The 14,287-nt window shown below is 40.8% G+C and overlaps 1 protein-coding gene and 1 non-coding gene across 2 annotated transcripts in view; one reads left to right on the top strand and one right to left on the bottom strand.

The window, feature by feature from the left end:
- Positions 1 to 3,501: 3,501 nt before the first annotated feature.
- On the top strand, positions 3,502 to 3,573 carry trnap-ugg (transfer RNA proline (anticodon UGG)). Its single transcript has one exon. It is a non-coding gene; the product is annotated as a tRNA-Pro (tRNA).
- A 551-nt stretch (positions 3,574 to 4,124) lies between these two features.
- Positions 4,125 to 14,287, bottom strand: part of lrp5 (low density lipoprotein receptor-related protein 5) — a 53,471-nt gene continuing 43,308 nt past the window's right edge. The window contains exons 18-29 of the mRNA XM_085413129.1: positions 13,947 to 14,124; positions 13,343 to 13,539; positions 12,920 to 13,125; positions 11,219 to 11,409; positions 10,175 to 10,384; positions 9,961 to 10,086; positions 9,268 to 9,504; positions 7,821 to 7,931; positions 7,481 to 7,720; positions 7,249 to 7,391; positions 7,072 to 7,169; positions 4,125 to 6,796 (exon numbers count right to left, since the gene is read on the bottom strand). Of these exons, the coding sequence (XP_085269255.1) occupies positions 6,475 to 6,796; positions 7,072 to 7,169; positions 7,249 to 7,391; positions 7,481 to 7,720; positions 7,821 to 7,931; positions 9,268 to 9,504; positions 9,961 to 10,086; positions 10,175 to 10,384; positions 11,219 to 11,409; positions 12,920 to 13,125; positions 13,343 to 13,539; positions 13,947 to 14,124 (2,259 nt within the window). The 3' untranslated portion in view covers positions 4,125 to 6,474. The remainder of the gene's footprint in view (positions 6,797 to 7,071; positions 7,170 to 7,248; positions 7,392 to 7,480; positions 7,721 to 7,820; positions 7,932 to 9,267; positions 9,505 to 9,960; positions 10,087 to 10,174; positions 10,385 to 11,218; positions 11,410 to 12,919; positions 13,126 to 13,342; positions 13,540 to 13,946; positions 14,125 to 14,287) is intronic.

Raw genomic sequence — 14,287 nt, 5'->3', positions numbered from 1 at the left:
AGTGGCCCCAGAACACCACCATCAATTTAGCTTTGAAATGTTCTTTTAAAAACTCTTTTAATATCAAACCAGCTGCTAATAGAAACACCAAGACATGGTGCTACACAAATACATTGGAGGTAGTGGGTAGTGGCTTGCTCCTACTCTGTCTGCATCATGTAGGCATTAGATCCATTTAATAAAACAGGATAACTGACTGTGGGATGAAATGGTGAAATCTTTCCTGTTTTCTATCTGAATAGAGATCTGTCCTGTGGTATCTGCCCACCTGTTTTTATGATTATTGCTTTGTCCATTTGATCTTTCTAGGCCTCCTATCCCATTTGAATAACTGTAAAGGATTCACAAATCACTTAAGATGATGATTGGCCATAAAATGAAAAGTGGTCAAAGGTTATTTAGGGTGACTGGTTCAAGGGTTCCAGAGAAGATGCTGGTATTTAACAACCTTTGGGGATAACAATCATAATAATATTTATGTAGTTCTAAAAGCATTTGTCAAAGACCTTTTTAATAATCATTAAAACCTTTATCATTTAAAAGCTTTTCTGAATTATTAATCACAGAAATCTATGATAAAGTATAAAAAACAAATCGTGCAACAAAAAAAGGAAGAGTCCACTGTGGGCGTGGTTTGTGGCTCATCTGCAGGGGTGGAGTGGACCAGTAGATTCAGAGGTGAACTGGCTGCTCCAGTTTGCATGCCAAATATCCATGGATATGATACTGCTGTCCAATGCATCCATTGGATGCATGTGTGATGGATAGAAAGCACAAAAGCATATAAGAAAGTACTTGTGTGAATGAAGAAAATAAGAATCAGACCATCTGCCATCACATTACTCCAGTGTTAGTAGCCTAGTATAGTATAAAGTATACTTTATACTGTGGCACTGTTCAAGTGACCTCAGGCAAACATCAACTGTAACAGTTTTTAAAACTAAGCTGAAGACTCGGCTTTTCTGTCTTTTCTGTAAGCTTATGGAAACTGCTGATTTTTCTATTGGTTGCTGTTGGGTTAGTTCATGTAAACATTGTGAATGTATGTAGGAAGTTGGGTTCCTAAAATGTTCCTAAAATGTTTTAGGAACCTTTTTATTCTATTTTACTTTAGTGTGAATCACCTCAATTTTATATGTACTATAGAAGTCAAATTTATTGAATCAACACCAGTTCCTTTCATCTCCAGCTACTTGCAAAGGTGAAGCCATTCCTCTGTTTCAGAGACTTTGAGAGAGATATCCATCCCTTCATTTTCTCATCTTGACTTTTGGAATAGTAAGTCTGTCATCAGTTAGCCGACTGCTGCTGGTCCAAAACGCTCCAGCACGGTTACTAACTGGCACACACAAACGAAACCACATATCTCCCAAACTAACATTCTTACACTGGCTGCCAGTGAGTTTTTAAATTGATTTTAAGATTTAATTATCTAATGCTCCTAGCTGCCGCAAGGTCCAGATTAAAGCACTGAGGAGACCAGGCCTTTGCTGTGACTGCTTCTAAATTGTGGGACAAATTGCTCCTTCACATCAGGACCTCCCCAACATTGGACACTTTCAAGACCCATCTGAAAACCCACTTTTATTCTTTGGCTTTTAAATCAGAATGAGTTTGTACTGCTTTTATTTGTCTTATTTCTTACTCAAATTTTCCCATTTTATGCTTCTTTTCCTAAATAATATCAGGCATATTGTCTATATTATTATCTGTTTGGATGATCTTAAATGTACAGCATCTTGGTCAACAGTTGTTGTTTTAAATGTGCCATATAATTCATTTTGACTCTGACTACAAAAATGAATCATCATGAAGGTGTTTATCAGCTTGGTAAAATAAAACCTGGGTTTAACTGGGGCACATGAAAGGGAAGGTGTTTTGTGGCAGATGAACTGTACATAAAAATGTGCATGTTTTTAAAACACATAATGACTTGCTAACATGTGTCATTTCTTACAGGAAGAAAAAACCTTTGGATGTCAAAGAATCAAAAACTTGGAGAAACCTAGGTTAAAATAATGTAAAAATACCACAACAACTGGTCCCACATAAAAGTAAGTGCAGGTCGCGTTATCATTGCAGAAAGGATCAAATTACAGTTCAGCTGTGGATTTGTTTATTCTGTGATTTTTGAGGCCCCTTTTACTGATATATTCAACAAGTCAGCACAAAACATTTTGCAATCTGTGTGGTATTTCGGCAGGTTGAGCATCTTTTTGGAGGGAAAAGGGAGTGTGAAAGGAGGAGAGAGTAGAGCGAGCATTAAAATAATGTCAGGTGCGAGGGAGCGAAAACAGAGAGAAAGAGAAAACCAACCCAAGCAGCTGGTGTAATTACAGAGCGGCAAACACAGGGAGAATAAAGGGAGAGAGAAAACAAAAAAATGATATAAGATTGAATGCTGGGCTCCACCTCTTGCTGCCTCTGTGCAGCCCTCAACACCTGTCTACCAGCTGGACTAACTTCACTGGACCAGTTTGCTGTTTCTCTCTTAGTATTTTTAAACTTTTACATGCATTCTCTTAGAGTCCTGTATTTACGGCTCCAAGACTTATTCCCAGCACAACACAGCACATTACCTGGGCTGTAACATTAGCAGACCCTCAAAAGTTTGGAATAAAAACTTTTTTCTTTTTTTTTTAAATCTACAGCTTCTATAAACTATTACTGTCAGATGAATACAGGTTTTTATCATGAATATGGTATTTCAGATACCCTTCCGTTCTGGTAGAATATAACAAAGGATTTCCCCCTATTATTTTTTTCTTTCTTTTTTTTTTAAACACATCGTCACTGCAATGTCAAACACAAAGAAAGCTCAATAAACCAGGAATCCAGGATCAATCAGTGACGCCATTCCTGAGTTGCAGTTTCCAGAGGTTCCAGGTGTCGAGAGTGCCTACATGACTGAAACATGACCACTGCTCAAATCGGTTCATATGATGAAACATCACTGGCCCTAAGAATACTTAAAGAGAGATTTTTCATAGATTTTCCAGAGAGATAAAATGAGGAAGACTCTTGATGAAGCGGATATACTGGATCGCAGGTTGACCCAGGGCACTGCTCTGTGTCAGCGGTGGTCTTAAAATGTACTCCCAGTTTCTAGATGATACTTCCTTCAAGCAGTGGTACAGGAAGAAGCTCAGTCAACAGAAGTCAACATGATATACAGAACAAAGTTCCATCATATCTGCAGCCAACTACATTACACTACATTGCTCTCTCTCTCTCTCTCTCTCTCTATTTGCCTATTTGCACTACTCTGCCTGGTTTGCACTCAATGTCATTTACCCTTATATTGTATATTGTATAGCTTTCTTGTTATATGTAAAATTGTATTATTTAAATACGTTTAGATGGACAAATCAATGAGCAGAGATAAAAACATACACAGCTCCAAGGACCGAGTTCATTTACTATATCTACCAATAGGTGTCGCACTCGCCACACGAGGCCGAACAGCCTTATGAATACGTCTGGTCAGGTGCTACAATCAGAGGCTCGTTGGTCTAGGGGTATGATTCTCGCTTTGGGTGCGAGAGGTCCCGGGTTCAAATCCCGGACGAGCCCTCTTTTCTTTTTATTTGTACATTTCCTTGTTTCTTCAGAAAAGCAGTGACTGGAAGCAATTACTGCATGATTTTTCTTTTCTAACATCTACATGTTAGAGCAAGTTATACATTTCTTTCCATGATTTCTTTTAAAGCATTGTGACCGTATGTGATTTAGTGGTTGCCTTGTTATAGCTGAACTCCTCAGCAGCTCAGAGAGACACAGTGTTCTGGTTCCTCTGACTGTATCTACCTCCAAAGAGCTTTAAAGGATATGCAGAGGTAAAAAGCCCACATGGGCTTTGCATTTGTTGTACTGTATGTAGTTTCTGTGTGCTTCTGTTTTGTATTTTCCATTAACCAAACCTTAGATGGTTTCCCCTCCCTGATTCTGGTTCTGCCACATTGCCTTCCTGTTGTACAGAAGATCTTGTTTCCCACCTTCTGCATCTGAATGCTGGGATGCTCTCCAAAACTGAAGGGTCTTCACCTCATATAAAGCAACTGCGACTGTTGTAAATTATATAAATAAAATTGAACTGAAGTGAACTGAATAACCTCAGACAAAACTTTCCTTAAAATAAAACCTTTATTATATAAAAATGCTTTTGATACAAAAAATGTCACAAGGGTAAATTACGCAAAGCATTCTTAGCAGAGACAACAAGTACAGGGTTTTACTGACACAGTGGTTTGAGGCAGGGCCTATAGCCCTCAACATAAATGTGTTGTGCTGCTAAAAAAGCACCCAACTTCAGCTACCTAAGCTGGAAATCTATTTTAGCTGTAATGTCACCTGACTGGAGATAATTTAATCAGGCAACAGGAACAAAGCTTACTCCAAGACCATGCAATTCCTGACCTTTACAAAGTGCTGCCAAACTGCACTTCCCTCTAACTCATCTAACACAGGTGAACTTCTTCCAGGCACAAAGGGGCAACAAAGGACACTTTCACCTTGATGACTGCTAAAAGAAGCACTTTTCTGACCCACTATCTGTCTTTGAACTTGAAAATGGTTAATTCTCGTGCCAATCTATAGTCTTTACGGTAACAGTGCCAAATATTCCTATAGGGAGTGAATAAAGTTGTGCCCCCTGGATCAACATGAAATATCGTTGGAGAAAATTCTTTCTTTGAAGCAGGACACAACCAAATTAAAACAGGTCATTCGTAAGTTTAAAATTGTTCATTCTTTTAGGAGCATGATCACCAGCTGTTACTACGACATCAATTTCTTGTATGTAACGAGCAAAGATTAATGGGTCAGCAAAGTCTCGAGATTTCATCCTCAATGGACTACTAATAGACAACTTCTTCAAAATCTCTCCAGTAGTTATTATCTTACAAAATGTGGCAAAGCTCAGAGGCCAGAAAGTTTGTCTAACCTGAGGCAACTGCTACCTTTGGTTTAATTTAATCCAATTTAATTACATTTTATTTATACAGTTCCATATTAAAGCAACAGTTGCCTCGAGGTGCTCGGGATTACTCAGAATGCTTCAAACTGTGTGTGTTAGACTCACAGCATCTAAACCATCCTTCAAGCTCAGGTTATGCAGTGATGAGTTCATTGTACGAAAACCCGCAAAAGACTTTGTGGGGAGATCAGGGAAGAGTCATCTGAAGCATGGAGGTTTTCAACCTTTTAACCTCCTTCCAAAAATAACTCCTTCAAACCAAACATTTCAACTGACACAGAGACATACATAATGATCTACATACAAAGTACAAAGAACAAACATGGCTATAAGAATAATTTGCTATTAACTGTAAAGTAGCTTCACGATCTACTGTCAGTATAAGAGTGGCAATTTTGGCCTTTCTGTGTAATGATAGTAACTGATATCGTATGTACACAATAGCAGCAAACATATTTTTGGTAAACAGGATGATGAGAATACAGAAAAAGTGATGGAAGAGGTTCTTAGTTACACCAAAAAGCATTAATTTCTCATAACTCAATCACTGACTTCATTACACATATTTACAATAGCTTTACATGTTGGCATTCGTCTGGTGTTTGCAGGCAGGCGGTGACTTTACTCAATGAAGAGACTGTTAGCAGTCGCTTTGTTGACTGGAGAAGGCTCTACTTCTTCACAAGGCACAGGGCTCAGCTATGGAGGATTGAAAGTTTGGAATGGAGGAACACAATGTGGGAAAAGAAGCAGACTTGACCTCTGTGATCATCCACTCTGTCACTTTTTAGTGTACATATTATAAATCAGTCATCAGATTTTTCCAATTCACCTAGCAAGCCTTCACATGCCTGTATGCTCCTGTATATTCATTCATCCTTCATTCACACACTCACTCACTCCACTGTCCTTTGTTTTCTGTCAAGCTGGGGATCACCCACTATGAATAAAGTATGAAAAACATTTCCATTATTTGTTGTTTGTTTTTTTTGTTTTGTTCATGTGATTTTTAACACTACAGTATATACAGTCCTGCTGACACAGATGCTGTGAGGAAGGACAAGACAGATCTGTGAAGATTGGGGGAGATGAGGTGGTGGTCTTTTGGATGCACTGGATCTGTGGTTTTCACACTCAATTGGTGAGGTCACTGCATGCTGAAGAGGAAGTAGCATGAGAAATCAGGATCCTTTTTGGACTGATGGAAACCCAAAACCGGCCCAGCACAGGAAGGTTTCTTCATTCCATGGAATGAAACTTAAAGAGGGAATGCCCTGAGGCATGGCAGGGACAGCCTTGAACCTTCAACCTGTTCCATGAGAGTGAATGTTCAAGCAGGGCATTTGGAAGATTAGACAATGGCCACCCTGAGAACTCCTGGATGACTGGAATGATAAAAGGACCAATAAGGCATATCAGCCTAATCAGCTGATATGAAGCTCTCGTAGCTAGCTGACTTCATCCCTTTCTTTCTCACAGGGGTCCCAGGCTGTTGAGGGTCATGAAGAGTCAGTGCAGGGAGAGGGAGGAGGGGGACATAGGTGGAAGTAGGAACGCTCTGTAGAAGGGGATGGAGGGCAGCTTTCCTCAGCTGACATGTACTGGGATCGGGGCGTGGGGGGTGGAGGGTATGGGTCAGAGTCTGAGTTGAGGTCCATGTAGTACTTGTGTTTGGTTTGGCTGCCATGGCCAGAGCCCTTCCAGCGACCCACTGACAGCCCCAGCCCAGCCGGCGGGTGGTGGGGAGTGTAGTCGCTGTCGCAAACATCGGTACTGCAGGGAGTGGTAGGTGGGACGGTGCCACGGACCGGGTTATAGGGTCTGAAGGAGAGATGACACAAACTTAGTTTTCATTGCAGTTTACATACAATTAATCTTTGTTTACATCATAATAACCGAAAAAAGTAAAAAAAAAAAAGATCGCAAAATCAACAGCAGGAGATGTGAACGTCTCCTGCTGAGGAGGAAGTCCAAAGCCCAGTAAAATAATTACAGTGTCATAAAGTTTGCAAGTGTCTGGTAAACACACACATGACAGACACTTGCATCTCTGGCATGTGTGTGCTTGGAGATAGGCAATGATAAGACTGTATGACCTATATGATCTGGTGGTAGATGGACTGTTGGAAGAGTAGAAGATCTCTGTGTTGTAGAGAGAGCGGTCAGTGGCTGGAGAGGGAGGAGGATTCAGGATCTACAAAACAGAACAAAAATCTGTAAGTAAACCGGAAAGTAAACCATAAACAGCCTGTGCACTGTGTGTGTGTGTGTACCTGAGGATAGAAGGCTCCCTTTGTAGATGAAGAGCTGCTGGATGAAGCTCCAGTCACATGATTTCTATCATAAAGAGGAGCTCCACTGCTGCTGCTGCCCATCAGACTGACAGAACTCATCATGGACTTCCCACAGGAGATACCTGCACACAATAGTTTACAGGTATTATTAACACCTGTGCTGATAAGTAGCAGTGTAACCATAGCACTGCTGCTGTGTGCTCCAGCTTACCTTGATAGGTACCATGCTGAGAACCGCTGGGAGTGATGAAGTTGAGAGGTACATGGGGTGTCCCGCTGATGTACTCATGAGGAAAAGTCCCACTGGGGCCTTTGTATCGTCGACACACCACACGCTGGCAGACAAAATAAGCTCCCCCGATGATGAAGACGAGCAGGATGATGGCAATAACTGGGCCGATAGTGTTGGGCCCAGTGCTAGGGATGCCACTGGAGGGAGGTGACACATGCTCTGAACATGGACAAGAAAAAAAGAATACAGTGTAAGACGGGAAGTTTACCAGAGAATATACAGCCATGTTTCTGCAGTTTGAATATCTCAGTGTTTTTACCGCAGGCGAGCTCATCTGATCCATCAGGACAGTCGGAGTAATTGTCACACTGTTGTTTCTTTGTGATACATTGATTGTCACCACAGCGGAACTGGTTGGGAGGGCAGATAGCTGGAGTAGAAGAGGAAACGTAGCAAGATGTTTCAATGGCATTTTTTTGTTTAAAAAAACAATAAAACCAAAAGCTGTCGCATTTATGTACATTTTATACGCAACAGGAAGAAGAACGATGGAAAATTATATGCCAGTGATTGGAAATTTTCTTTGTTTAGACCGAGCATGGGGGGAACTGTTACTGAATGCAACACAAATATGAGGTGGACAAGATAGCAGAACACATACGTGGAACCTCTGCAAATATTTCTGTTGCAAACAGACAAATCCAGCAGTGGAGAATCAACAAAAGAAGGGTGACGTTTCAAAAAGTAGGTGGGTTGGTTTTGTGACTAAGGAGACCCAGGGAAGATGCTCTTTATATATTCTATGAATGATCAGATCGATGAAAATAAACACACTGAGAGCTCCAAGACAGACACGAACAGTGTCGCTGACTTATTGTTTTTATCTATGCAACTGAAATTTCAGCAGTTTAAAAAACCGCAGACATCTTTAAGCGGCAGTTGTGAGCCTGTATGAAAATGTGAAAAATGGCTGTTTGGTGCTGGCGCTACTCATTAGACCAAACACAACAATGCAAGACTACAAGGAGTCACTTTAGTAACTGGCTGTTTTTGTTGGTCAGGCTTCTGTGGCTGTAAATGCAATAGTCTTCTATTCTCCCTGTAGTTTAATTTAAACACAATCTGCATTAAGAGGAGCCAATAATGCTCCAAGCACGCACTTGGCAAGAATGGTAAGGAAAAACTCTTAACAGGAAGAAACCTCCAGCTCAACCAGGCTCACACATGGAGAGCCAACTGATGTGAACAGTTGGGGGTGAGGTTAAAGAGAAGACAGCAGAGGGAGGTAAGGTCACAAGATCCAGCCCTAACTATATACTCTATCAAAAAGGACGTTTTTATAAAACAGTTTTTGAAAAGCAGAAACTTTTTAGAAAGAAGTGCACTATTTGGTCAGTACAGTCCTATGGGTTCTTTAACATTATAACTATATACACTGATAGAGCTTTAGAGGACGTAGAGAGGATGATTTTTTAACCCCACGACAATTCTGGTCCTAATGAGGAAAAAATGACTTAGAAACTTCGTATAAAGAGTATTTATACATTTCATAACTGTAAGGGTTTATCTTACAATAGAAAGTGCTTCGAGGCAACTGCTGTTTTGATTTGGTGCTATGACTCATAGGTAAACTCAGGCTATTATTTGTTTAGTAGAAATATCAAGCATCCTAAAGAACACTGAAAGTAAAACCTAATTTATCAGTCACAAAACTTCCATGCATAATGCTGCAAACATCTGTGCCTGAGTTGAGCGTGTAAACCTACTTTCACAGTCCTGCTCATCAGAGTGATCAGCACAGTCCAATTCACCATTGCAGCGTCTTTGAGCATCAATGCAGCCTCCTTTGTCACATCGGAACTGGTATGTAGAACAGATGGGACAGTTGTCTTCATCACTGCCATCTTCACATTCTGGAAAGCCGTCGCAACGCCAGGCCATTGGAATGCAATCAATCTCCCCTGTGGAGCAGGTGAATTGCTCTGTTGAGCAGGTAGGCGGCTCTGAGAAAAAACAGAGAAGACAACATATAAGGAAGAGAATGAAGCAGAGAGACAAGTCACAATTATCTGTGGAAGGGAGAAGCACTGAACTTTAGATTAGACCCTTCAGACTAAGAGGGACAAAACCTAAACAACAGGAGTGAACATGCATGCAAATGTATATACAGTGTATGTACAGTGTGTCATTAGACATTTAAACATTCCTATAAATAACCTCTGTCACTGTTAGAGTAATTACAACCAGCATTGCTTCCTCTCTGCTGCCTGTATTAATCTGTTGTGCAACAGTATAACTAAAACACAAAGAGTTATTGAATTGGAGTTGTAGAAGAAAAAGCCTTGAATGTCCTTGTACTTCTGAAACTCAATCAGATATGCAGGTCGGACATGTCTGCTTCTCTGAATTCTCCACCCAGAAATGAAAAGGCACCTGAGTGCTGTTACTGTGTTGCTCACCTCCACAGTGCAGCAGGTCCTGCAGCAACACCAGGTGCATGGGACAGGAGCAGCGAGGTGTTCCATCACCCTTAGCAATGCAGATGTGAGAACAGCCCCCATTGTCACGAGAACATGGGTGGGACGCTGTAGAAAGAAAAACAGCCATTGATACAAAGGCCAAACCATAAAGCCACACTAATATAGCTAATAGTTCTGTGGGAAAGATCTGTACCAAACTCCTGTGGGTCGATCTCTTCCACAGCGTGGATGGAGGTAAGGTATGATATCCGTCCCTGTATGCGTGTGCGCCCATCTCCAGTAAGTTTGTCCACCCTTTCAATCATCTGCTGCTGACGGTCAATCCAGTACAGATGGTCACCCAGCACTGTCAGCCCCATAGGCTGGAGAATGTTTGAGTCCTGTAGGACAATGCGATTTGCTCCTGGGATAGATGCAATGATATAATAAGAACAAGAAAATAGTTTTTCCTGGTGATGATAATTGAGAGTTTGTAAAATCCAACAACCCTACGTTGTTTTTTCCTCACTTCTCTAAATAAAAATATTGATTAACGACAACTCATTGCCACCAAACTAAATGTGTCAGTGTCTCTGGTGGACAACCTCAGGGATGGGAACAGTAAGCTTGGAGTAATAACCACTTATGTGATATATTTGAGCAATGTAAATGAAGCCTATGCATAAGTTCAATAAGGAACATCTGTAATCATTCATCTGCCTGCTTTCCTGGGTGTTCATCTGCTTTTCTGTTGTAAACACAACTACTGCATTCCCACGCCGTCAATCACAATACTGACAACATTACTCTACTCGCCCGCCTTGTGTGAGCCAATGGCGCATGGTTTAAATCTGTGCTCTCCCTCATTCTCCCTTTCTGACTTTTCGTGCATCCCCATCTGCACCTCAGACACCTCAGCCAGCGCACTATCCAAGCCTCAGTCTTCATCTTCACCACCACCAGCGTCTACACTCCAAGGGGCCCTGTCCTAAATCTGATCATCACTGGGATTTTGTTTTGCCATGATGGGTCATCTGGGTCTAATTGCCAAATACATGAATTTCTCTATCTCAATAAATCTTGTTCACTACTTCCAAATGATCTCTCCTTGTTTCATATTTGTTCATATTTCTATTTTATTTTCAATATTTACTGTGAGGCAATATTTGAGTCATATTCTGGCACTGTTCTTTGTTTTATCCAAATGTGTATGAAAACATTTCTTTCATATAAATTACTTCTTTTTATGGTGACTCACCTGTCAGGTCACTGCTCTCAATGCGTTTAAGGTCAGCATCAACCCAGAATAGTTTTCCCAGCTTATTGTCGAGTGCCAGAGCTACTGGTCTGATGAGACCAGTGGTGAACAAAGACTCCCTCTCTGTCCCATCCAAACTGGCACCTTCAATCTTAGCTGAGCGCTCCTGCACTGTGGTGAAATACATGTACCTGTAGAAGTGGACATGTGTCAGCAGGGTACAACTCAAGTTTATTAATAAAGCACCTTTGACGGACCTGAAGTCTCAAAGCACTATATAGCAAAATAAAAAAAAAATAGGGATAATCACAATAAATTGTAATAAAAATAGTTAATACTGATATAAAAACAACGTTAAACAGAATAAAATAGAATAAAAGAAAACTGATCATTTAAAACAGTTAAAATGAATTTAAGCAGTGTACAGAGGAAGCTAAATAAACTTGGAGTTGGAAACTCGTCCAACTTCCAAAGTGCTAAAGACTGAAAGGCTCTATTCCCTCACTCTTCATTGTCATACGAGGAAAAGCCAATTGATTCTGAGCTTGCAACTGAAGACTGCGAGCAGCATTGTGTTGGAAGGAAATGTAAGAGTGGACTTAGTAAAAAGTGGCAGAATTCTGCCCATGGCATTTTGTATAGCCAGGAGGTGAGAAAGAGGTGATTTATCTAAGCTGGTAAACAGAACCGCGGAGTTACAAATGCAAGAGCAATTTTCTCCTGTTCAACCAAAAAACTACAGCTCTCAATTTAGAAAATCTCCTTAATTGGAAAAGGAGTATGCAACAAATGTCACATGCAAGTCAAAGCCCAAAGAGGAACCAAATATTATATTACATTATATAACCAAAATTATGACTGGTGGACTTTCCTTGGCTGATTTGTGAATGTAGTTCGGGAAGAACAATAATCATGGTCTCCTGGTCTTTTAAAAACGAGACTGAAAATGCCCCAAATCAGCAATTTGCATGATAAAACTCTGAATTGACTTTACAGAACTTTTTCTTAAAATTTGCTTATAAACAGCATGTTTGAAATAGCCTGCCAACAGAAATGGCATGAAAATGAGCATTTTTGAGTCACCATTTTCCTCTGTAACTGATGATTAAATGCAGAGAGGTGTACTGTCTATAATGGAAATGGTCCTAGCGTGGAAGCCTGTAGGACTCCATAATTAACGTGTGTGTTAAGAGGACTCTCATCTCTCAGGACTTTCATTCATTGTATTATGAAGCACTTTGTGATTTTCATCTGTGAAAAGCGCTACATAAATACATTTTACTTACTTACTTACTTACTCCATTTACATGGTGGAGTCTATTACATAGATATGATTAAAACCACTGAAGGACCGTTGACACCCACAGCATGCTCTACTCGCTGTAATAAATTATTATGGTCAACAGTACTGAACGCTGCCCTGAGATTTATAGCAGGACAAGCACAGATGTACTGTGATGAGCTCTGAAACCTGACGGAAGCTCTTCAAATAAACTCTTTCTCTACAGATGATTAGTTAGCTCCTTTACAACCACTCTTTCAATCATTTATGAGATAAAAACAATATTGGAGATTAGCTTATAATTAGTTAAGATAACTGTCAAGTGATGGCTTTTAAGTAATGGTTTAACCTCTGCCAGCTAGAACCATCAATCTTTCCAACTGAGCTTAGTAGAGTCACTGTCACAAAAATGAGCTTACCCTTTCTCAGCATTGACCACAATGGCCCTTGGCTTGTCTGTGTCATCCTTGATGACCACGCCCACAGTGTGACCATCCATCCTCTTGACGTTGATGGTGTTGGTTGTCTCACAGGTCCAGTAGATGTTCCGACTATAGGCATCCAGGCTCAGGTCATGAAGCTGGTTGTCCACTGGTTGAGCAGTGCTGCTCACTATCATTGACGACTGAAAACAAACACAGTAAGGTCATAAGGTCAACATTTGACCTGTTCTGACATTCACTTTGAGTCACATGAAGCATGAAAATAATATAATAAAAAGGTCTTAATCATGATTCTATTCTAATTTCTAAGTCAATGTTTATTTATCCTTTTTTCCACAAAAACAGCCAATGGTGTCAAATGCTGTGAGTATGTGTTTTAAGAGGGTGATGTGGATGTACCATGGCCCCATCATCTCTGGCTCTGCGTATATTCTGTCGCCCATCGAGCCAGTAAACCAGTCGTTCCACCGGGTCATAGCTGACAGCTCGAACATTTCTCATTACATGGATAGGAAGGATGATGTCGGGACTCTGCTCTCCTAAAACCATTCTGCTGATACTAGCCTTTTGACTGAAGAGCAGGAAACTTGAAGGAGCTGCAGACAGAGAAACAACAGAGAGGGGTGTGGGATTAACAGGGTGAACAAATGTAGAGAAAGGGTGTGCCTGGTGAAAAGACTCCATGTTCTCTCTGGCAAAAGAAAGCCAAAGTTTTCTCACACTCACGCACACACACACACACTAGAGGAGCTACACTCATGGGAAACAACTAAAGTATGTTGGCTTTCACAGTCTTTCTGTTGGCTGTTGAGAAAGAAGCGGCCGAGGTTTATCGTTTTACTTTCAGTCATTTCTGTTCCATTTGTCCTAACTGTAGACGCATAGTCGTATAACACCAGCAACTATTTTAATGATCATATTTTTCATTGACACTCTGTTCAAGCCACTAGCCTGCACTCTCTCTTACTTGTGTATATGTGTGATTCCCATCAGCTGTACTTACAGCTACAGTTTCGTCCATCTGGGTTCAAGGTGTAGTGGGAGGCACACCGGCACTGGGCACCAGCAGGAGTGGCCAGGCAGAGGTGGGCACAGTTGCCGTTGTTGTGTGTGCACTCATTAGTGCCATCCTGGCGAGAAGAGTGGAAGACCAGGATGTCTAGCATCAGCTCAAGCTGGCCCTGAGGAAACAGTGTGTTAAAGCTCAGCAGTTTCAGATGGAATATGAAAGGACCAACAACAAGTTAGCAGTGCCAAAAAACAAATACACTAGTTAAATGCACAACAGTAAAAATGAGATTACATTTCCTTATTAGGAATACAAAAAAATGTTATGGTCTTAAA

The sequence above is a fragment of the Rhamphochromis longiceps genome, linkage group LG7, assembly GCF_057381845.1.
Source record: "Rhamphochromis longiceps isolate RC_006_pf linkage group LG7, R_longiceps_female_GT1.1, whole genome shotgun sequence".
Lineage (NCBI taxonomy): Eukaryota > Metazoa > Chordata > Actinopteri > Cichliformes > Cichlidae > Rhamphochromis > Rhamphochromis longiceps.
Note: the sequence above shows the minus strand (reverse complement) of the source record. Positions and strands in the feature narration are given on the sequence as shown.